The sequence below is a fragment of the Gossypium hirsutum genome, chromosome A12 (assembly GCF_007990345.1).
Source record: "Gossypium hirsutum isolate 1008001.06 chromosome A12, Gossypium_hirsutum_v2.1, whole genome shotgun sequence".
Taxonomy (NCBI): domain Eukaryota; kingdom Viridiplantae; phylum Streptophyta; class Magnoliopsida; order Malvales; family Malvaceae; genus Gossypium; species Gossypium hirsutum.
This window is the reverse complement of record NC_053435.1, coordinates 100,387,956-100,413,692: the sequence shown is the minus strand read 5'-3', so window position 1 is coordinate 100,413,692 and position 25,737 is coordinate 100,387,956. Positions and strand designations below refer to the sequence as shown.

General features: G+C 27.8%; 1 protein-coding gene across 1 annotated transcript; it reads left to right on the top strand.

The window, feature by feature from the left end:
• The first annotated feature begins 15,038 nt into the window (after positions 1 to 15,038).
• On the top strand, positions 15,039 to 16,866 carry LOC107946870 (bidirectional sugar transporter SWEET10). The gene is made up of 6 exons (XM_016881363.2): positions 15,039 to 15,242; positions 15,360 to 15,396; positions 15,499 to 15,709; positions 15,805 to 15,966; positions 16,076 to 16,195; positions 16,302 to 16,866. Exons 1-6 carry the CDS (start codon positions 15,200 to 15,202, stop codon positions 16,548 to 16,550), a joined length of 822 nt encoding a protein of 273 aa, XP_016736852.1. The 5' UTR covers positions 15,039 to 15,199; the 3' UTR covers positions 16,551 to 16,866.
• Positions 16,867 to 25,737: the final 8,871 nt, after the last annotated feature.

The following is a 25,737-nucleotide window of genomic DNA, read 5'->3' as shown; positions in this document are numbered from 1 at the left end:
TACACCCATTAGATATTAGAACTCATAACACATTTAGAGAATTTTGTGTTTACGTTTTGAGGGTTCTTTGTTTTTGGGTTTTCGGGGTTTAGTTTTTATCTCCTTCTTTTGTTCTCTTCGTTCTTTTGCCATTATAGTAAAATTATCTTTGCCAATGGTTTTTTATCCTCGTTGGAGGGGTTTTTCTACGTTAAATTTGTGTGTTCAATTTCTCAATTTATTCCACTATTTTTTTATTTGTTGCTTAATCGAGTCGATCCTAACAATAACAGCATGTAATATTCAAACTTGAAATATCAATGTGTTGTATTCAAAATTTAAATTTATATTTTTTTAAGAGTGCAATATACTTTATCATTGCATTCAATCTAGCATCTCAATCCTAACTTTTCACTAGTTGTTACCATGTACAATAATAGAAGAGGTAAGGATGAGATAAGGAAGATGTAAGGAAAAGTAAGTGATGGTGTTAAGGAGGCCATTCACCTAGAGAGACAGAGAGTCGAAAATGGACAAGATGATAAGTTGACATCAGAGAAGATGGAGATTAATCAAGATGGACAAGAGGACAAGTAACTTGCAAGCAACAACAATATAATAACATTATTGAGGTTTTATGGAATTAAGATTCTTTTTAGATGGTTTCGCCTTTTTTTTAGAATTAAATTGAATTGGTTGGATCGAGAACTGATGAAGCATCAGTCCAAAATAAGGGATTAGTGTAACACCATTAACCCTTATCCGTCCTCGGAACAAGATTACGGGGCATTACCAGTTAATATAGTTCAATTACTCTAAATCACATTCAAACCTACTCAAAACATGTCAAATTAGATATTTTATGTGCCTATTGATGAATCTTTTAAGTATTTTACTTGCATTATCAAATAGTTCAAATTCTTACCAAATAAGCCAATTCCTACCATATACTATTACTAAATCTAAATTTGCTTATTTCATCCTTACATTGACAATCTAAAATGTCACACAGACATTTTAGGTACATGCCATTACCAATAATTTATATACCTCATCACGTTGAGTTCGGGATTGGCCTGGGATGCTGATTCAATGGTTTGACTTTAACCTATCCTGCGTATGGAAACAAACTGTATGTTGAGTATGAACTCAGTGGTATTTCTATAATTCGAACACTTAATAATAATAATAATATTACAAACTCTTAAAATCATATAATAAACACAATGGTATAATTGTTCAATATCATTAAGTAATAATCAACTATTTACTTTTCATTCAATAATCTGTTTTAATCCAACTTCTATATTAGTCAATAATTTTCAATATCAATCAGTTTATCATTATCATTCAGTAATAATCAATTATTCTTTGATAATCAGTTTCCAACATATATCTACAATTCATTTGAATAATAAAATTATTCATCTTTTATTCAATATTCTGTACTATTCCATTTCAATAACAGTCGATATTCTTTAGTAACAATCAATTGATCTTTATTGTTCAGTATCAATCAGTCATCAGTATTAATCAATTATTCAGTAACAGTCGTTTATTCAGTAACAGTCAATTATTCAGTAATAATTAGTTATTCAGTACTTTTATTTACCCTTATTAACATAATTCAAACTTTAGCGGATACACGGATCCAACAAAACACACCAGTACATCACAATGTGCCTCATCAGCTTTGCCGAAGTAAACAGTAGCAGTATGGTACATAGTACCTTATCAGATTAAACCGAAGTAACAGAAACAGTACGACACACGAAGTGCCTTATCAACACAAAGCCAAAGTAACAGTACGACACTATTAGTGCCTCGTCGACCCATGGTCGAAGTATCCCTGTACACTTCCAATCTTATGGCATGCCAATTATATCCGACTTAGCCCGATACTGTTAATAGGGTATTCAGTAAACTTTCAGTTTTCAATGAGTATATATTTCAATTAATCAGATATATTCTTAATTCAATATATTTCAATTCACTTTATAATAACAAATGTTCAAATTTCACAGTAATCATATATTTTCAAATCAATTTCATCATTTCCCAAATCAATATTTTTTTTCAATATAACCTACATTCATATTCAATTCCACATCAATCACATTTATCCATATAAATTCAATAAATTTAACATATACCAATTAATCCATCTCAATCATAAAACACAATAATTCTTACCTTAACATTTTCCATATACTTTAAATAAAAATATAACAATCAATAACCAAGTTCGGATTATAGAAATACAAACCGTAATTTCCGAGCTAACCCTCGTCGACTTTGCCTTTTTCCTTGCTTAGCCGAGATTTTCCGGCACAATGTTAGCTACAGAAATCAATTAAAAATTATCAATATACTACCATTCAATTTCACATTGAACATTTCAATTTTTATTCAACTTTTGTCTAAATTCCAATTTAGTCACTAAACCGAAACTAACTTTTATTCTTCACATTTAACTCAATACTTTCATTCAATTTCCACTTTAAACTAATTTCAACTCTCTAATTTCACCATAAAACCATGATTTCGAAATTCTTTCAATTTAGTCCCTACTATTCAAAACTTATGATTTACCTTACAATTCAATCATTATTTCACTTCTAACTTGAAATTCTATCAATTTAACCCTTAATTCTTTAATTTATTTAACATGAACCATATCTAGAAATCTAATATATTTTAAAATATCAACTTAATTTCATCAAAACCTCAATTTCTCCCTTTTTCTTTCTTTTCCCCATTTTCGATTGAGCATTCTGTTTCTTTTCTTTGTTTCCTTTCTTGTTCTTTCTTTATTTACTATATATATAATATAATAATAACAATAAAACATCTATATTAAATATTTTTTAAATAATAAATATTTATTTTACATTTGTATATCATCATCCCCATACACTTGTCATAATTAAATTTATTTATTATATAAATATATTATAATATAGTTACTTAATTAATAAATATCTTTTATAAATAGTAAATATCTATTAGTAATTAAATACAAGTATTACAAGTGTATGTATTTTTTTTATTTACACACTTGTATCAAATCATCACCACACATTTGTCTTTATTTATTTATTTATTTTATTTAATTAATATAAAAGAATAATAATATAATATTTACTTAAATAATAAGTAAATACATACATGTATTACAAATGTATATACAATATTTATTACACATGTATTTTATTTTTACCACACACTTGGCACTCATTTTGGCTTATTTGCTTATTTAGTCCCGTCAATTTTCTTTATTCTATAATTAAACTTTCACACTATATTCAATTTAATCCTTTTATCCAATTATCCTTAATTTGAGCTAATTCACTTAATTAAACTTTAATTAACCGCTCAATTAACTTCCTAAATATTTTTAATAAATATTTACAAATTCATTTTTCAAAAATGAAGATCCAAAAATGTATTTTTTCGATAACCGTAAAATTCAAGTCGTTACAATTAGATTGGTTGACAGACAAGCCGATTGAATCAAATTAAAGAACTGGTTGAATCAGTTTCCTCTATTTTTAGCATATATTTTTTTAATATTTATGTTTTTTTAATAATTTATTCAATTAAACCAAACAAATCAATTAGATTGAGAATCAGTGGTATGACCGGTTCGACCACCAATCTAGTTTTGAAAACCTTGATTTTTCTCTCTAATTTCAATTAAAAAGAATAACATATTTTTTTTGGTAGATAAAAATGTAAATCAACTACAGACTATATGCAGCACAAGTAAACACATCCTGAGCATTTATGCGTAACTACTCCACCAATAGATTCGGAGTCTCCTGGAACACTTTAGGACCTAAGAAAGATTCATCATCGAATCAACCAATTCATGCACGACAACATTAGCCTCCCATAGAATTTGTTGTGTGACCACTAGCAATCTCGTCTACAAAGATTCTGAATCCGTAGAACCAAGTCTCTTTATAAAACTACACGGGATGTATCCAAAATGGCCCAAAAAGCTAGAGCACAATCTGTTTCAACTATAATCTTCTTCCTCTTTGCATTCCAAGCCAATATGAGACCATCATATTGCCCAAAGTTTAGCTTTCTCAATGCTACATTTTCCGATGTTCCTCCCAACTCCACCAAGCCAAGTGTCATGACCATCTCTCATCACTGCTACTGAAGCCAACCCCGAGCCTGAATTCCTTGCTCTATTTGTGTTAACTTTAATGTACCCGGAAGGCTGAGGTCTCCACTCCCAATTCTGTGTATTCCTTACATTATTATCAACAGACGCAACTAATTTATGTACATTAAATATTTTAGGTTGGGCATGTTTTATTATTATTATTATTATTATTATATGAATAGAAATATTATTATTTGTTACACAAGTCGTTGAGTTTTTTAACTCCACAAGTAAGATTAAGATATTTTCATGTGTCCCATTTATTTATACACTGTGAGTGGATTTTTTAGACTCGACAAATAAGAGTAGAAAGTTAAAAAGTATCATATATGAATATAGTAAAATATTTAAAAAAATACAATCATTTAAAAAAATAAGAAGACACATAATAATAAAATATTAGAAACGAGAATCAAAGTTGACTTGGAAAAGATGTATGATGACTTAAGATGGTAGTTTATGGAACATACTAGCTTCATAAAAAATGAGCTTTACAAATAGGTTGATTATGGTAATCATGAATTGCAGTTCTTCTTCCATGCAAATTCTATGGAATGACACTTCTATTGTGGAGTTTCAGCCAAGTAGGAGTGGTGGACAAGGGGATAGCTCATCACCTTATTTGTTTGTATTGGGTATGGAAAGTCAAGGCCATAGTATCCAAAAGGCGATTTAGGATGGGAGGTGGAAACCAATTCAGTTGGTTAAAAATTGTCCCTTGATCTCGTATTTACTTTTCGCGGATTATTTGGTGTTGTTTTGTGAGGCAGAATTGAATCAAGCGATAGTTGTGAAATATATCTCCAGTTTAGCCTTTTTTCTGGGCATCGAATTAATGCCAGGAAACACAGGTTTGTTTGTTAGCTAACACAGATAATTAAGGGTAATAGGGATGCTATTGTTCAAATATGTTTGGGTTTCAAAGGGTTAATGATCTTGGCTCATACCTTGGAGTACTTTTGTTCCATCAGAGGGTTACAAGAGGCACTATTTAGGTTGTCATAGACAAGGTTCGTAGTCATCTAAATGGCTGGGATGAGAAACTTTTATTGACGGCTGGTCGGGTTACCTTGGCCAAGTCGATTTTAATGACGGTTCCTAATTAGTTTATGTTGACAACCTTTATCCCAATTGGAGTCTGTAATGAAATAGAAAAGCTTGTTCGTAATTTTATTTGGGGTTCATCGAATAGAAGTTGATAAATGGATTTAGTTAAATAGGATTCTTTAGCGAGGTAGTCTTGGATAAAGGAAACGAGGGGACCAGAATGGAGCTTCATGTCGAAGCTGGGGTTCAATATTGTTGACTAATTCGGAGGCATTTTGGATCATAGTCATGCGTAGCAAATAGAAGATTCGGGATGGTAATCCTGGTTTCAATTGAAGGGCGATGTAGCTCTTTTGTATGGAAATCTTTTTGGGACACTTACGTGGAAGTATTTTGTAGTCAATAGGTTCTAGTTAACGGGTTCATTTTTGGAACGATACTTGGGTATCGGGCATGCTACCTCTTAAAAACTATTGCACTTTGCTAAGTGTAATGGATCATAATATGGTGGATAGAGATAGAAATTGAGATTGGGGTAAGTTTTCAAGTTATCTTAATGATTCCATCATATTACAGATTGCTATCATTTGGACTCCATTCGTGGGAGAGTGGAAGGATATTTGCGAGTGGAAATGGTCAAAAACTACGCAAATTTCAGTTCCGAAAGCTTATGAATTTTTTGCTCAAGGTAATCAGGAGTATCCTGATGATATTGACGGGGTCGTTATGAAGATAGAACCTGTCGATTATGTGGGTCTTGGGATGAACCGATCTTCCATATCTTACGGGATTGCCCAACTGTAGCAGTTTGGAGGGAGCTCATACCTGTAACCAATCATATTATTAGGTTCTTTACCTTGATTGGTTCTGTGCAAATATTACTAATCATTTTGGATTGTTTTTGATGACTTTGAATAGGAGACATTATTTGGACTTGTGTGCTGGAAGGTATAGAAACAAAGGAACTTGATTATGTTCGGAGATGGAAACTTCAATGTTGATGGTATACTAGCACAATAATAGGGCTGGGCAAAGCATATTAAGCTTGTTGAAATGTAAGAGATTACAACTGAAATGGGGTTTGTTACCGGTTGGATGGAAGCTGCCTCAAGCGAGCTAGATCAAGTATAACTTTGATGATGCTGTGCGAGGGGAAGATTAACATACAGGTATTGGTGGTTTTCTGAAAGATAGCTTGGCTAATTGGATCGCTGGTTACAACTTACAATTAAGCGTATGTTTCGTGCTCCAAGCAGAGTTATAGGGTATCTTGGATTGACTTACTGTAGCTCAGGACAAGTGCTTTCGAAAAGTGGTTGTAGAGTGTGATAATGCAATGGTAATTGAGATGCTAGATAATGAAGTTGATGATGGAAATAGACAAAGGTTGATTTATTAGAGCAATCCGCGCGCAAGAGATAATAGGAGTTGACTTTCACAGATATTTATCGTGGTAGTTAATGCTATCGCAGTTTTACTAGCTAATAAAGATCTAGGCTTAGTTCTTTTTTTCTTAACCGCGCGCCGATTAGTGCGTTATCTCCGAGGAATAGTGCTTTATAGTTTTTGTTTCGTATTGCATTTTTTACAGAATAAAAAGTATCAAAATGGAATGAAAAAAATTTAGATATCTAAGTGGAAATATATATATATAATTCAAGAGCTAAATCATGACTTAAAAGGTAATTTAAGGACTAAATTATAAATATCATAAATTTATATACTCAAACATAACATCAAAAATAATTTTCTAATTTAATATTAATGGAAATTAAATTCAAAGTAATTAACTCTGAACATTAGACAATTTTAGGAGCCACCTAATCAATGTGTACATGATACAAATTAATCCCCTCCACTAATATTAAGTTAAAACGTCAATAACGACAAAATTGATTATAAAGAAAACAACAAAATTAGTAAAATAATCATTAATGATCCCTATAACTAAGTCATAATTCAAACCATATTTCTTTCTTTTTTCCGAAAAATACAAATGTAAATTGCAATATAATTAAACAAAGATATTTGACGCTTAGTGAATTAAAATGATAATTTCCATTCAGGGCGGAGTCAGAGAAATGTATTAGGGTCAAAAATAAATAAATAAAATTTGGGTAATTTTTAAAAAATTAAAGGATTATATAAACAATTTTTTATTTTTTGAGAGGCGAAAGATGTATTTGTGTTTGTACTATACTTATGAGTGCACTGTATTTCTAATAATGTATATCAAATATGAAAGGTTAAAATATGTCATGAGTCAATGTAATTTGATAAAATTTAAAATTTAATCTTCATATTTGAAAAAGTTAAAAATTAATTCTTACTTTTTCAATTTACAAATCTCGGTCTAATAATTAACATTGATGATATATTTTGTTAAAATTTGTCAACTTGACATATTGATTAGGCTACCTCTATATAGCATGACATATAATTGATGAAAAATAAATATTTCAAGTTTATAAATTTTGATTGAAACTATTAATAGTGTTAATGATTGGACTAAATTTTTAAAATTTTTAAAAAGTAAAAGGATTTAGATTTTAATTTTGAAGTATATAAATTTCAAATTTTATAAAATTATAAGGACTAACAATATAAACTATTATTAAAAAAATTAGAAAGTTGGTGAATCTTTGTTATGTTATTTGAGAACCAAATATAGAAATCACAACGTATCAGCATTTATTGCCTATTTATAACGTTTTCTTGTCTTATAGTAGTCGTAGTATCGTTGATAGGCTGAGTCGAGTCGCGATTTATTTATTATATATCTTTTCATTTTTGCCATATAACAATAATAGTAATTACAAAAATATTATATATTTTAACTTAGATAATTGTCATCATTAAACAATGATTTGGATAGAATTTACTAAAATCTGAAAAAAAAATCAAAAATTCAATTCATATTAAATTAAAAATAATATTACCTTATTAATAAATGTTGAGTACAATGATGAGATATATTATATTTTCAAAAGAAATTATAGGTTTGAACCTTGAGACAAAATTGTTAATTGAGACAATCATAAATCTCAAACATGAAAAGTAACTTACCTTATACACAATAAAAACATTTTATTAAACAAAAATATTTTGCCACCAACTCGGAAAATATAAAAAAATTATAATGCATTTTATTAATTAAAATTTAATGGTTACAATAATTAAAAGAACATAGGTTTAAATGTGCTTCAAACATGTAGTATTGAGATATAGTTGAAAATCTAAATTTTTTTCTGGACTTCTTTTGGTAGCATTTGTGAACTAATAGATTTTAATCTTATATTGCTTGGTAGGGTAGAAAGAAAATTGGAAGGATGAAAAATTGAAAGGATAGAAAACATAAGTTTTCTTTTCATAGGTATGTTTGATACTAGAGATTGGAAAATGGAAAGAAGATTCATTGTTCAATAGAGTTGAAAAATAGAATGAAAGAAAATAAAATATTTGAAATATATATAAAATTAAACTAATATATATATATATCTTTCATTTCCTCTCATTTTATCACCCCAACCCCAATTTAAAAGGATTAATTTATATGCATTAGAATAAAAAATAATCATTTATCTTATTTTCTTTCATTTTATTTACACTTAAAATTTATTTATTTTCTTATTCTTTCCTTTCATCCCTTATTTATTTTCACCCTAACAAAATACACGTAAATTTTTATATTGATTATAATAGATTGGAATCTCAAATGTCTGGTAGATTTACTATACACTGTATAAATAATACATATATGTGGCATGCCTAGCCTAGAATATGCTAAACAAAACATTAAAACCTAGAGCTAATCATATGTTAATAATTCCTATATCTTGCCTACTACACTGCTATTATACTTCTAAATATAAATTTCACATGCTCACGTATACGACTTTTAGTAATTGTTGCCGTCAGATATTTACCTATAAATTTTATTTGGATTCTAGGTGGTACTAAACATTTATTTGGTTAATTTCATTTGGATGTAATGTATGGATATATGTAGCGTCAAGTTAGGAAATTATTTTAAAAGGTCGAAATTAAATTATAATTTTTACGAAAGTGAAAATATAATTTCATCATTTTAATAGCTTATAATTTTTAAAAGATTAAATCAAAATTTTATCATTTTTAGGAGGCAAAGTACATTTTACCTTTATTAATTTAAAATTTTAAAAGGCTTAAATAGAAATTTTTCCATTTAAGGAGAAATCAAAACTCTTGCCAGTTCCCCTAACTAAGCCCCGGCTATGTGGTGTGAAGATATTCTTATCATGTATGTAAATATTAGCCCTCTACAATAATAAAAAGAATACATACTTTATATGAGATTCTTCTAATTAAGTTTGATTAGAAAAAAAAATTAACTCATATGATTAAATATTTATTGTAGATATGAAAATAAATTGAAAATTCTAACTATAAAATACTTAATTTTAAGAATTATTACATGATGCAATTTTCTGTGGGATTATAAATATTATTAGTAGAATTGTGTTTATATAAATTACATTATCATTTGTTTTGTAATAAAGAATCAATTGAAGATATAGACTTTGTTGCAATTATTGTGAATCTTTTTAGAGAAACAATCATAATTATAAGGACAATACAAATTATAAATAAAATAGGTTCCATCAAATAAAATTAAATTAGAATTAGCTTAATACAATTGAAAAACACAATAAATTGAAAATTAGAATGTATTCAAATTAAAACTAGAATAAATCTAAATAAAATCTACACAATACTCTCTAATAACATTTATGCATAATAAAATTTAAACTTGGTATCTCAAAGTTTCAACCCTCATTTACTAAAACTAGTGTACCTACTTGGAATTGTGATTTGAAAATTTATGAAAATTGTTTACAAGGAAATAGCTAAAGCTCGGCAGATGTCAACGAGAGCTTATAAATTTCCCTTTTTTATCTCTCAACAATTTTTTTTTATCAATTTTATTATATAATGTTTAAAACTACTTATAATCTTTTCCCAACTCATAAATAGAAGGATAATACGTTTTAGCGCACTCAAACGCATGTCCTTTTACATTGGCAACAATGCCTATTCTAACCGAGCTAAGACTCAATCAGCAACAATTCAAATTTTTAAAATTACTGTTTTTTTTCTTTCTCGAAAGGATGTTATCATATGTTAATCATTTCTATGGGTAGAAGCAAATGCAATTTGGATGAACTGAATCTACATTTTACTATAAATATTTTTTGGGTAGCAAATAAAAAATACATGCCTAAAAATTAGGAATGTATAGAAATAAAATTCTCCACATGGAGAGAGCTATGAATATGCTCCTCTAGCAGTCTTCTTAAATGCTGTAGTGGATATGTGAGAATAATGCCTGCTGCTACTTTGGCAAAGTAGTCAACCACCTTATTATTTCCTTTTAATATATGTTTGAACTTCACTTTTCAATCCTGAGTTTAACCGAGTTTCTGCAATGTTACTAATTGATGCGAAACTATTTCAAATAGTATTAATTAACATTGCATTATCACAATAAACCACTTCTTGATTGAAGTCTTTTGACCAAACCAACTTCAAGCTTCAACAATCATCTGTGCCTCAATCTGGAAACTATCGGACACCCTTGTTACCATATCAAAACTTGTCAGCCAACTTTCGCTTGAATCTCTCACCATATGAATTATTCATTCCACTGCCTTTCCACATTATTCACAAAAAGAGAAGAAAATCATACATTTTCGTGTGTGCTCCTCATTTGTCAAACATCTACTCCGGATAAGCAGCCACATTATCCTATAAAGTCACATGAATCTAATATACATCACTATAAACATTTATTTTCCTCCTTGATGCTTTTGTCTGAAAAACAAAATCGGACCAAAAATTAAATTGGTCTGACTTTCTGTTTCGATCTAATAATTGCTTCAACTGGTTGCCACTTGTCAGTTTATCTAAATGGATTTTAAAAATTCTGAAAATGATTTTAATGTTAAATAAATGGTAAATATATTAACTAATTAGTTACGATTTTAAGTCTTATCACTTACAAAAATAATCAAATAATAATTAAATGTTTTATAAAATAAAGATATTTTTTATGCTTTCTTTTTCCCAATTTTTACTATTTTTTAATTTTTTTTTAAGGTTAGATTTAAGCAAGAGATTTTCTAGCTTAAGAGGAATTCAATTTAAATAAGACAATATTTCAAATTTAGATTTAATTATCAAATATATAAATATATATATTAGTAAAATGGGTTGTTGAACTAAATTGGACTAATTTAATTCGAGCTTAATCTTAATTTTAAAAAGATTGATTTAATTTATAGATAAATCTAGTTGATTCGTTTTTTTAAATAATTTTATTATAGATTTCAATCTATAGATAATAAGCTTTAGAACCTACATCCTCCTCGTGTCAATGTAACTAAAACTCAATTAACATAAATAAATCTAATTAAATAGATTATTTGATTCAAAATTTTTAATCATACTTTAATTTAATTATAATCTCGGATATATATAAAACAACATTTGTTCATTTTAAATTACAATTATTAGTATTTAAAAAATATTCCACATCAAGCACTTTCCATCGCACTTTCTCTCATCCCTCATTTCTAGTTTTCCTTCAGTAGTATAAAGCTCAAGAACTTATCTACCCTTTTTATTTATTTAATTAATTTTTTTTTGGTGGTGGGCTTTCAACTTTCCAAATGCTAACCTTATATACAGAGTGGAAATAAATCCTTATCCCTGCCCAATTCTTCGGACCAAATGCTATGTATAATTAATCCGGCTCAAGAAAAAGAAAAGTTGCTTGATTAATTTGCTGACAATTTTTCTAATAATAATATATAATTTCATAAATGATAAAATGGAAGTTAATCTGACCTGAAAAATAAAGTTGGAAAAACATTTTACGAGAAATAAAATTAGTTGATACGAGAGAATGTAGCTTGAATTAAGTAGTTAGTTAAACCTAATAAAGGCAGCCATGCATGTTGCCCACACCCACCATTGCTGCCCACTTTCGATTCTTTTTCTTTTCCGGAAATTTTACGTAATGAACATACGAATTATATTAAATTAAATTAAAATAAGAAAAGATATTTAGTTCCCTCCTTATTATTATTATTATATCGTATGGATGATGTTCTGGATAATGTAACCATCCATTTCTGTAATCCATACCAACGTAAACAAAAGCAATGGATATTTCATTCTTTTTGCAAATGCAAGTTGAACCTGGATTAGGTTTTCGGACTTTAAACAACTTTCACAATATTTTATACTTTATATATTTTTTTGTTATTATTTATCTTATTTCATCATTTTAAAATTCGTTATACTCACTATAATTTTAAATTTTTAATCTTAATGTTAATAACTAATTGTTGGTGGAGTGACAAATCACTTATTTTCAATATCAAATTTTCAATTAACACAAGTTCAAACTTAGACAAAATGATAAATCTCACACTTTATATATATATACTAGATTTTATCACAACCAGGATATAGGTGAATGGAAATATTTTATATTAAAAAAATATTTATAAAAATATATCAGCAAATGATGATTATTGGTGGAGTGGTAAGAGTTTTCTATATGATTGTTGGTCTTGTGTTTGATTCTTAAATAATGCTGTTCAATTGTTTTGTTTAAAATTTATATAAAAGTTTAAAAAGATAAAAATACCCTACTAATAATATTAATTACCCTTTAAAATAAAGAGTATTTTAATAATTTTACAACTGAATTGGTGTTAAGTTGACTCGTGACGCCTACTCAGTTAGCCATTGTTTATATAGTATATATATAATTCTGGCATTGTCGTCTACTACTTTGGCCTTGAATATAGATTTATTTATAGATCGGATTTGGCTAGACTATGTCGACTCATATTATTTTTTTGAAATTTCATTTTTTTTACAAGTTAAAAACTTATTAAATGGTTAAAATGATTTAATATATTAATATTTAAAGATGGAGTTGAAATAGTAAAATCCTTAATTCATATGGGCCAAACCTATTACAGTTGACAAAGAGTAGGAGTCCTGTATTTAGAATTAACTGTGAGAAGATAAAAAGAAAATTGAGAAAAAAGAGAAGTGTTGCTTGTTTTAGTAAATAAGAAAGAACATCAAGATTATGTTGCATGGTGATGGTGGATGGATTGTGGAGGGTTGGATGGGGATGGATCCATTCAGTTCATGCCTAAGCAAGTGCGATTACACCTGGGAGTAAAAAGATGTCACTAAAAATCATGACTTTTAAGATCCCTCAACTCAAAAGAACTCATCAGATGGAGCAAGTGGGTTAGATTCTCTTTATGTATGGATATCCATTATACATTCCTATGCAGTTTTGTGTTACCCTATAGCATCCCATCACCATACATACATACATCATCATAATCTTTTCTCCTCGAAGAAAATTTCATCTAACAAATAATTAAAAAAAATCAAAATATGATTAGTTTAAACATTTTCATGATTATAAGTATTAATAATCTAACATAAGATTACGTGGGTCTCAATTTAATTTATTGATGAAAAACAAAATTACAAGACGAAAAACATTCAAAATCTTAAAAGTTCATACGTGTTTAAGCATAAATCATTGTATTGATTACATTATATTTGGATTTTCGAGTGACTAATCTACCTATAGTGGTTTTTGTTTTTTTTCCTTTTTTTTGTGAGACTTGTATCTCATTGATGATCATTTTTTTAAAAAACTTTTAATAAAATTTTGACTTAACAGAAAAAAAACATTTAAGCATATAGTCTTAAATCGAAGGTCTTTATCAAAATCATTTTAAACCATGTGTTTATATATACTATGTTGTTATGTGGTACTGATATGGTATGTCATAATGGTAGCAGGGCAACTTTTTCTAAATAGGGCAATAGATACCCAAGTTGTGGAGAGGAATGAGGAAATTACATTGCAAGTTCCACGAACCCAAATGAGACCCAATCAGGTGTGAGTTGTAAACCTTAAAACCACATGGTGGGTGACACATCATAAAGGGATCAATGTAGGACCCATATGGGAGCATTGTGTAAATATATGTGTGTAGTAGGAAATATATAAGGTTAATGTGATGTAGGGGGGTTTAATTAGGTGGGATTAGGGGTGCTTGCATTCAATTCAAGATCAACCGTCCTATTTGGGATTACTACACCTTTGTCTATTGCTAGGAAGGGAGCTTATTTGGAAGTTTAATTACAAAAGCTCTTTTTACCTATTGACACCTTTTGTATTTCTAAAAGCTCACTGCCCAAGAAAAAAACAAATTAATACTCTTTTAATGCATACCACACATTCAAAAAATAATATTAATTAAGTAGACTGGTTAAATGATGATTTATTTAGAATGACAAAATCATTTATCAATTCAATGGTTTTATGATTTTTTTATTTTTTGCTAGAATTGTGATTTTATATATATTTTTTATTTTTTAGCTATAATTAATGATATGTTATTCTTTAATTATTGAGATTTATGTTAAATTTTATACTAGAATTACAGTTTTTTAAATATATATAAATTATTTATTAAATAGTGAATTCAGAATTACAATTTTTTAAATATATTGTACTACAGTATTTAATTTTATCGTCATTGTTATTTTTACACTAATTATAGATAAACCCACCTTTAATATTAAATTATAAAAAAATACAATTAAATTGAACATGAATTAGAGGTGTGATTTGTTTTTTTTTTTTTGTTCACAGCAATAATCAGATTTAAAAAGTAAGGAGAATTAAAAATTCAAATATTGCATATGATAAAATAAAACTTGACCTTCCTTGTCGTTTCTTCATCCCCAGCCCCTTCTCCTCGGCTATAAATATAAACCTTGATTGCTTCACAGATCGTGGAAGTAAGAGATAGAAAGAGCTTCTTCACTTTGACAACAATACTCACTTTCTCTTACAGAGATTGAGAGAAAATCACAAACACACATTTATATAGCACAGTGATCATCATGGCTCTTCACTTGTCTTGGGTTTTCGTTTTTGGTATTCTAGGTATATATACACACACACATATTCTTCATGTTTATTATTCTTCCTTTTAGTGAATATTATCAGCTTTACTATTCAATCCCTTTTGACGTTTCGTTAATTTGTCGTCATGTTTTCTAGGCAACGCTGTTTCATTCATGGTTTCCTTGGCTCCACTGTGAGTTTTCTCGTCAGCTCTATTATTTTTATTTTGCTGTATGATGTTAGTGAGAGTTTGTGTTATTAATGGAGGGTATTATGTTATCCATTAATGTTTCAGGCCAACATTTTACCAAATATTCAAGAAGAAAACATCGGAAGGTTTCCAGTCGATTCCCTACGTGGTTTCGCTCTTCAGTGCGATGCTTTGGATTTACTATGCACTGCTTAAGAAAGATGCCATTTTCCTCATTACCATCAACACTTTCTGCGTTTTCATTCAAACTTTTTACATTGTTACTTACTTTTACTACGGCCCAAAGAAAGAAAAGGTAACACTCTCTTTACATCCATCAATTACTTCTCAACATATATATATAGTTTATACATATCTGATTCAAATACGTTGAAATGGGTGAATTTGCAGATCGTCACGGTGAAGCTTATGCTTCTCTTCAACGTTTTCGGGTTCGGAGTTATCTTTCTCGCAACTTACTTCCTAAAAAACCCTTCCCTTCGTCTCCTGATTTTGGGTTACATTTGCATGGCATTCGCTTTGGCTGTGTTCGTCGCACCTCTCGCCATTGTGGTGAGGATAACTCATCAATTTTTAAGCTAATAATTAACATAATAAACGTAAACCCTTTAAACTAATAATTTTAAAATAGATTAATTTTTTGATTTTTTTTTTTTTGCAGAGAAAAGTCATAAAAACGAAGAGCGTTGAGTACATGCCATTTACTTTATCAGTGTTCCTCACTTTAGGAGCTGTGATGTGGTTCTTCTATGGCCTTTGTTTAAAAGATATGAATGTCGCCGTACGTTAATTATCTCATTTAACCACAAATCAATTGATTTAAACATTTATATCTACTTTTGTTTTTTATCTTTAATGATTGTGGGTTAACGTCTAATCAACAACAGGTTCCAAATATCCTCGGATTCATCTTTGGAGTACTTCAAATGATACTTTATGCCGTTTACAAGAACCATCCCAAGAAAACAGTGGAAGAATCAGACCCCAAGCTTCAATTATCGGACCACCCAGTCGTCGTCGTTGATGTTGCCAAGCTTGGCTCGGATGTAAACGCCGTCATTCCTAACTCAACCAACTCTAACAACGGCGGCAACAACGGCGGAAGAACTGAAGGGAATGCTTTCAGCAAAGTTTAAAAAAAAAAAAAGTTTATTTCGAGTGGGTGATATGAAAAAGAGGTTTCCACTTGAAACATGTCTTTAAGCTTACGTGTTTACTTTGATTTTTGCATGGGCTGAGGTTAACCCATGCAAAACAATAACTTTTAAAAAGAAAAAAGAAAAGAAAAAATTAATGTCTAATAATGTGGGTTTAATTTCTTTGTCTTTTCAGTCAACATCGTGAAATCTTTGTCTCTCTTTCATTTCTTTTCAAATCTATAATAATCATATGTAATCTGTAATTAGCATTCTGTACTTACTGTTTTATTAATGAAACGTACTTCTTTTATAATTATTTTCTTCATCCTATGTTTTTCATGTTATTACCGATTTTAATATATACTTTATAAAGATAAAAGAAAATAGATATTATTTAAATAATAAAAAACAAAATTACATATAAAAATCGAATTTAAATATATTAAGTTACACTTTTATTTGGATTTAATAAGAAATTATTTTCGGGCATATAATTTTATTAATAAAAAAACTCTCTTACTTTTAAGCCTTTTTTTGCGGATTGTTATCCTTTTAAGCTAGCCAAAACCGAACAGAGAAGACTTTAATTTACTGCTCCTTTTTGCCACTCATTTATGTTTCTTGTCTTTTTTCCTACCGAAGATTAAAGTTAAAAGGACAAATTTGGGTTTTGACTTTTTTTATTATGAATAATTAAGTTCGACTATAGTTATACACATTTTTTTTTTAAAGAAAAAAACAAAATTCTAAACATCCTTCAGAATTCTCAATATATTTATCTTAATTTTTTCATTTTAATTTGAACAAATTATCCCCTCGATTGTTAGTGAAGTTTTTTTTTTATCATTTAATTCTCATATATAATAACATTATTTATATTAAGATTCATTAAAAATATGAGATATTAGTAGATTTTATTTTACATTTTACCCTAATTAAATTATTTTAGTTGTATAGAAATTGTTTCAATCCTAAAGTTTTTGTAAAAGAAATTTGAAACACCTAAATCAGCAATATATTCTTAGGTGAACCTCGAATCACAATTATAAAAGATTGTTAATAACAACAAAAGAAATTATAGGGCATATATATATATAAGCACTTTTAGGGTTGGCTCTTCGAAAATTGAACGGGCTGAAAATATATTGTAATGGATTATAAATATTGAGATTGGAATATAAAAACATGTAATATATATATTATCTGTGGAAGGGTATTTTAGAAATTCTCCTACTGATGGGTGTATTATATAATATTGATCATAGACTTATTGTTTTGAAATGGTGCAAATGGAAGGCCCACAAACAGGAGCAGGTGTCTTGCTGTTTATCAGGTGATTATTTGGTTAATGCCAAACCTGAAGCACTTCCCAGCATCTGGTATTATTTACTTATTATCTTCAGTTTGGGATCCCAGCACTTTATTGCTTAATGACAAACCCATGCCCACTATGCATATCTTTCTGAAATTTCAACACTCAATCATTGATACTTGTTTTTGGCTTGGGGTTTCACTAAATAATTTCTTACAATTTTATTGGACAAGTCAATTTTGACATGTTTAACTCAATCTAATTTCAACCTATTACAAGTTTTTGATTTTAATTGTGAATTTTATAACCACGAATTTTTTTAATAAATAAAAATAAGATAGTTTGATTTAGGGTATACTTTCTTTGGCCAAGGTGATCCACTAACCCACATTTTGCCAATTTGGTGTTTGTACCTTGTGAAATTGATTCTTTCTTTAATCCCTCTAGGATTTTATTTTATTTTATTTTTAAAATTTTGGCTCTGTAGAGAAGTACCTTTTGCACTCAAAGATCAAACGAGGAGCGCCTGCCTACCCTCCTAAGTCTAAATCTAAAATAGTGGAGAGTCTCAGATTCTTGTATCAATAGTGTTCAATGACTCTAAAGCAGAGTACCTAAATGCCCCACCACATCAATTTTCTACGATGCTGAAATTTTAAACCAAACAAATGGTAGGGGATTTAAATTTCTTTGAAAAAATTATCATAAAATTCAATTTTTAGTTTAATTTATTTGTACAATATTTCTAATAAGATTCTATCCTGCAACTTCTCCTCCATCCCTAAGTTAAAAATCACTTTATAATTTATACAAAAGAATAAATAAATAAAAAGCAAAAATTTCTTTTCTTACCCTAAGCTTACAACCACTTTACACATATAGGGTTTAGAATTTAATATTTAAGGTCAATTGAATTCTAATTTAATTGACATTAATTTTATTGCAATAATATGAAAGATGTGGTTCAAATTAACATACACATAATACCCTTTATTGTTAAAAAAAAACCCTTCTCTACCCCGAGCTAACAATCATATATAATTTCTTTTTGATCCCCGAATTAACTATCTCTTTATATCAAAAAAGAAAGAAAAAAAAAGATTGTAGAAATTTTCTTTGATGCCGTACGATTCTTTGGTTGAATACTAAACCATTAATTTTAGTGGTCAATGCTTAATTTGTAAAAAAGTTTCGGGATTTTGTTGAAAACGTATGTGATATAACCCTTTTTGCTTAAGAAAGAGAGGTACTATTTGTTTGGCAAGGTTGTCTTGGTTGAGGAAATTATATATAATTGTTTATGTTCAAAGAATTGGGTCTCATTGTTTCAACAAATTAGGCACTATTTTTAGGGCCCAAGGTGTGCCCTACATCTTAGTATTGATAGTGGATTGTGGGGAATATTGCCCTTAACATAATAGGTGTAGATAGATAGAACCATTCCCAGATCAAATTAATTGTTTCTTACCCCTTTAACATTTATATATATATATATATTTCCTCGGATAAAATTAATATTAATTAACATTAATATACTTCTAATTAATATATAAATATATTCATTCTTTTATTGTTGGTATTGTTGTGCTGATAAATTAATTCATTTTAGATGAAAACGCGAGAAATTAAATTCTTATGTATTGAATACATCTTCTCGTTTGGGTTTCATATTTTCTTTATTTTCACTTTACTTAAATATTTTCCGATTTTAATGAATATATACTGATTTTTAAATAAAAATTTAGCTTTTTTGAACAAAACAAAAGTGTATAATTAATTAATGGCTCATAATGACTGATGCAGATAATTAATGAAGATACTAAAATGTTTTACTTATTGTTTATTAATTTAAGTTTTAAGTAGATTAGTATATAATTTTATATAATGTTTGTAGATTAAATGATAATGAATTATTAAAAATTTTAAAATAAATCGACGAAATTTAAAATTTGATGATTTATCATAATCTGACTCATAATAGTATATAAAATCATAAACGAATATAAACCCTAAGTTTGATTATAAAACTTCATGCGGATTAAATTCTATTTTATTATAAATATAAGTATTTTTATTATATATAAAGTGGTTGATTAAGTTGATGTCACGAGCCAATTTAGTTGTGAAATTACTTTAAAAGATATTTTCATCTATTCATCTTTTTATAAACTATTTAAATAAAATAATCAAAAATATTATTTGAAAATCGAATAGGAGATCAACAAATTTATATAAAAAAACTTTAACCACTCTACTAATAATCATATTGATTGATATACTTTTTTATAAATATATATTTCTTAATATAAAATATTCTCTTTTGCTCCTATTGTGGGTGTGATAAAAGATGCTGTAAATTAAATTATTTTTTATGAGAAAGCATTTATTAATATTTGTTAAGGATTTAAACCCTCATACACACCTCACCAAGATAAGAAAGAAGATATGGGGAGGTGCAGTACTTGAAAGATATTTGCATTGCAAACAACAGCAAAGTAGCCTTTTTTAGCCCAATAATTTCCCCTTCCTTTTACAATCCAATTATGATGAAAGCTCATGTAGAAAGAGATGAAGTTGGATTTATCTCCTAAATATAATGTGTTAGAATTTATTTGATTAGAAGGCACTAAATCATACGATTTGAGTCCCCCTTTTTAAAGTTTTTTGGAGGGATAAGGGCTGAATTGCCTGTAAGTGGAGGCCGCACGTCATATATTTCTTTATAAATTTCCCCTTTTTTCACTCAAATCTCGGTGATCCAAAAACAAAAAGGATATTCTAATAATTGAGATTGGTATCAATGGTGGCCAATATATTTTCCTCTTTATTTAAATTACAAGATAAGATATATGGGGTATGATTTTAAGCTTAGCCCTAACCCCCCACACCAAATTTCCCATGCAAAAAAGGGATTTTTAAATAAATAAATAAATAATTTCCTTTTAAGAAAAAGAAATGCTGAATATTGTGATGATAAGGTTGACACTTTGATGCAAATGGCGTCAAGTTACTAAATAATTTCAGTCATATATATATATAATATATGGAAAGGTTGAATACGATTTGAGACAAGCAAGGAGAAATACGTCATGATAAATGCTTTTTTCTTTCTCTTTACCGTTTCGTTTTTGCAAAGTTGAGACGATAAGATCACTCTTACATAAGCATATGTTTTTTTTTTCCTTTTTTTTCGGTGTTAAAGTGCATCTCTCTACTAGGGTTTACATGATTATAATATGGGATTATTGTTCGCTCAATCATTGGTCCGATTAATAAAAAAATTGTATTTAAATTTTTTATAAACACTAATTTCAGATAACTTTATCATTTATCTTTATATCAATGATATATAAGATTATTAATAGTTTAGTTTGTATGAATTGAAATATTAAACATAATTCGCGTTGAACTTAATATAAAAATAACATAAATATAATATAAATACTTAAAAATTTAAATTTTTGACTTAGTCTTAGATAATAATAAAAAAAACACGTGGACTAATCAATAAACACCTCTAATCAGAATATATGTAAAATACAACGAATAAAATATGAATACATGAGGGAAACAAAACTTAAATAAAATACATATATAAAAGTAATATGAATAGAGGAATTATGAAAATGGAAAGAAAGTGGGGAATCACCAACTCAACTATGCTTTTCATCTATCAAAGTGTATGAATTATCCTTAGTCCATTCATCCTAAAAATAATGCAGCAAACTTTTTTTTTTTTTTAATTGGGCGTTCTTTATATCTGAAATATGCAGCCACTGCACAGTTTGCATGACATCAGAGAATACTAATGATTTTTCATTGCTCTTTTCTTTTTATTTCAATCATCGAAAAGTGCAGTAAATTTAAAACCACATGTTCAGCAACTCGAACTTTTGTCGGACGCCTTAACATTAAAAAAAAAAAAAAAAAGACCATCTCCATCACTCACGTATCTATTTTTTATTTAATTATGCCACTTAACTAAATGTTATTTAAAAAAAAAAAATCTTTTACACTAACAAAGATTAACACTTGACTAGGGTCCCCTGATGTCCCCTGAATTTTTAAGGTTCTATCATATACTAGACTGATATAAGGGTCCATATGAATTTATCTTAAATGATATATCGTATATGCATATATATATATTTTTTTTAATTTTTAATTTTTAAGAATAATAAAATGAATTTTCAATAAAAACTGAGTACAGGGTTTTAGCAAATCCTAAATTGCGACCTGACCCATAAAAGGAATAGGAGGGACATAAAAGCACAATATTCCAAATGGTTTGAAATCGAGACCACTACTGCATGGATTGATCCTGTTTAATTTATTTCACATTTTTAATAACTGAAATAAGCTGATTGAGTTATATTTTGATAGACATGAATATAAATTAAAAAAATTTATGGCTATTCAAGTTGAATTCAATTTTATTTTTTATTTAATTTATAATTGATTTTAATTTTTAATAATGTAAAAAATAAATACTTTATATTTAAGTAACGAAAATAAAATTAAAATTTTTAATTTTAGAAAAAAGTATATTCTATAAAAAGAGTTTGACTACTTTTACCAAAAAAATACAAAATTAATATAAAAAATTGAGAACTAATTTGGACAAAATGGACGGTTTGAAAATAAATAAATAGAAGGTTGAACCGAGAGCAACTGAAGTTACCCCTACTAATTGACAGCCAAAGGTATGAAATCTGTACAATTGTCAGCAAATTATAAAAATGAGATGAGGCGTGCATTTTGTGATAAAAGGAACAATTTTTGAGTAAATTAGGTTTTGTTCAATCATTCATGATATGGACATTCACAAACCTATACCGGTCCAGTGTACGGAAGATAATGTTTTATGCCCATTTCCTCCTTCAAGCCCATTCTATCTGCTAGTGCATATATTGGCTTTTTTATAAAATTAACCTAAAATTTTAATTAATTACATAAATAATTTTTTTTATTAAACACATAAATGACTTAAAATCTACAATGAAAGTTTGTGGAGCCAAAGAGTTTGGCGCCACCAATATGCCACATCAGCAATTGGGATTAAAAAATTAATTTTTTAGTGGAGCCATGTAAAATGGCGCCATCTGTATAAATATTAGAAAAATACTGTAATTTCTGATAAATGGGGAGACTTTAATAAAAAAATTTCATTTTCTGATAGAGCTAAATAAGTTCACGCCACAAGTTCCCAATGTGATTTTTTTTAAGTTTTCTAAAATTTTAAATATATTAAAAAAATATTAAGTATAATTAATTTTGAAAGTTTAATATATTTAAAATTTTAATATACTTAATATATATTTTTAATAGGAAAAGATAAAAAAAATTTCTTAATATATTTAAATTTTTTTAAGTTTATATTAAAAATGTTAAGTATAACTAATTTTAATATTTTAATATTTTTAATACATTTTTAAAAAATTAAATATATTAAAAAATTTTAAGTATAACCAATTTTAAAATTTTAAAATTTTAATATATTTTTTAATAGGTAAAGAGAAAAGATTTCTTAATATATTTAAAATTTTAAAAAACTTAAAAAAATTTAAATATATTAAAATTTTAAATATGTTAAAGAAAACGTTGAGTATAATCAATTTTAAATATTTAATCTATTAAAATTTTGAAACATATTAAAAGAAAATTTAAGTATAAGCAAATTTAAATTTTTAAAATTTTAATATATTTTTTAATAGGTAAAGACAAAAGAAAATTAATATATTTAAAATTTTAGAAAACTTTAAAAAAAAATCACAATCTAATGGTGCCAATTTATTGGGATCCACTAGAAAATGGAATTTTTTTTATTAAAGCCCCCATTTTTCAGAAATTATAGTATTTCCCTAATATTTATACATATAGCACCATTCTACATGGCTCCACCAAAATATTGATTTTTTTATCCCGGTTGCTGACATGGCATGTTGGTGGCTCCAAACTCTTTGGCTCTACCTATTTTTCACTATAAATTTTAGGTCATTTACGTGTTTAATAAAAAAAATGAGTCATTTATGTAATTAATCAAATTTTTTAAGTTAATTTTATAAAAAAAGCCGCATCTATTAGATTTTTGTACTAAAGTAACGAATCTTCTAAGATTTTTAAATATATGGGAAAAAAACTTTTATAGTATAAAATATATATTTGACCCAAAAATTCGAATAAAATTAATAAATTACTTAAATAAATCAAAGTGCTAGCTACTTGTGTTGAATCATAATTTTTAAGTAGTCTTAACTCTCAGTTAATTTTTTGATTTGTTTATATATCGTATTTTATCTTTATTAATGTTGTGAGTTTTTTTTTTTTTTAACAAAAACATCTATCGAAACAAACAACTCTCTTAATAACAATTTAATGCTGAAGGAAGAAAACATTCAACAACTTAACCCACCATCTTTCTTTTTCTCCCACAATTAATACATAAAATCTATAGATAATGATGTTTTATTCAGATGGTGATATGGGTATTAAAGCCCGAATTGTTAGTAGTAGGCTTACATGTAAGAGGGAATGTTGAGTGTTGGATTGTGGTGATCCTAAATTCAACTTGGGCTTCCCCACCTAGCGCAACAATGACTTCATTTTTTTCTCATTTTCTTCTTGCACATGGATTTCATCTACTACAAGTAGCTGAAGAAGAGACACGGTTACGAGAACACACGTTTATTTCTGCACTGCTACTTTTCCCTCTCTTGTCTCATTGGCATCAACAACATGCTGAAACAGAGATAACCAAAATGAATGCCAAATGAGAAAACTACGTTACCAAATCTCATTTTAAGTAATGAAGAATGGTTTTGGTTTCGACAGTTTTCCTTTTACTAGCGGCAGAGCAATTGATAGCTAAATTCCTATTGTTGATTACGACAATTTAAATGGTCTAATTATGTTTCAATTTGTTAGAATTTATGCCAATGTTTTAACGGTAAGGCTTTAACATGTTTGTGAGCTACAACTCACAAAACAATATATCAGTCACGTGATTATATTCTCAATTTGGATTTCTATCTTTTACTAATTTCTATTTATATAAAATAAAATACCAAATATAAGATTTTCATGTTTTTAAGTCATTATTAGGAATCTATCTAAAGAATTTTTATGAGATTTGGATATTCTTATATCATCAATTATCTTTGTGAATTTGACAAGAATCCATAATTATTAAATTGAAAATTGTTGTTGTTTGGATTTTAATTCGATTGACATAAGCATTGTTCTCAATGTAAAATGATATGGGTTCGAGTATGCTTCAGCACATTATCCTCCTATTTATGGGCTGGGGATGAACTATGAGTAATTCTAAATATTGTGTAAAAATAAATAAATAAAATCAAAACCTATAATAATATTATTCAAAAAAATATTATAATTTTTATTATTAATAAATTCAATCGAATTGAATTGAGCTGAAATTAAAAAGCTAAACTTAAATACGATTGAAAGTAGACCAAATGAGCTACCTAAACCATGAATTCCTCTAAAACTAAATCTCCAAGTAAAGCAGTGTAATACATTATTCTAATAACGCAAAGATTTATAATATTCAATTTACTCCTTTTCATTGTTTGCAATTTAGAAATTGGAAAAGAAATTAAAACCACATTCTTCCTTCACAAAATACTGAAATTCTTTTTGGTGATAATAAAAAACAAAACTAATTACAATGTAGTATTTTGAAAAGAAAAAACATTATTAATCTTATCCAAATCTATTAACGTGTGCGTCATCGGATGACGAGAATCGAATACTTGCAAATAATCAGATCCGGACAAAGCTTGTTTAGCTAGACAATCTACAACTTGATTTTGATCTCCCGGAATATACCGCAAGCACCACCGTTTTTCTGGA

Coding starts and splice junctions, on each gene's coding strand:
- LOC107946870 (XM_016881363.2), top strand. CDS start 15,200: ATGGCTCTTCACTTGTCTTGGGTTTTCGTTTTTGGTATTCTAG. Junction 15,710..15,804: donor ACGGCCCAAAGAAAGAAAAG/GTAACACTCTCT, acceptor GTGAATTTGCAG/ATCGTCACGGTGAAGCTTAT. Junction 16,196..16,301: donor TAAAAGATATGAATGTCGCC/GTACGTTAATTA, acceptor AATCAACAACAG/GTTCCAAATATCCTCGGATT.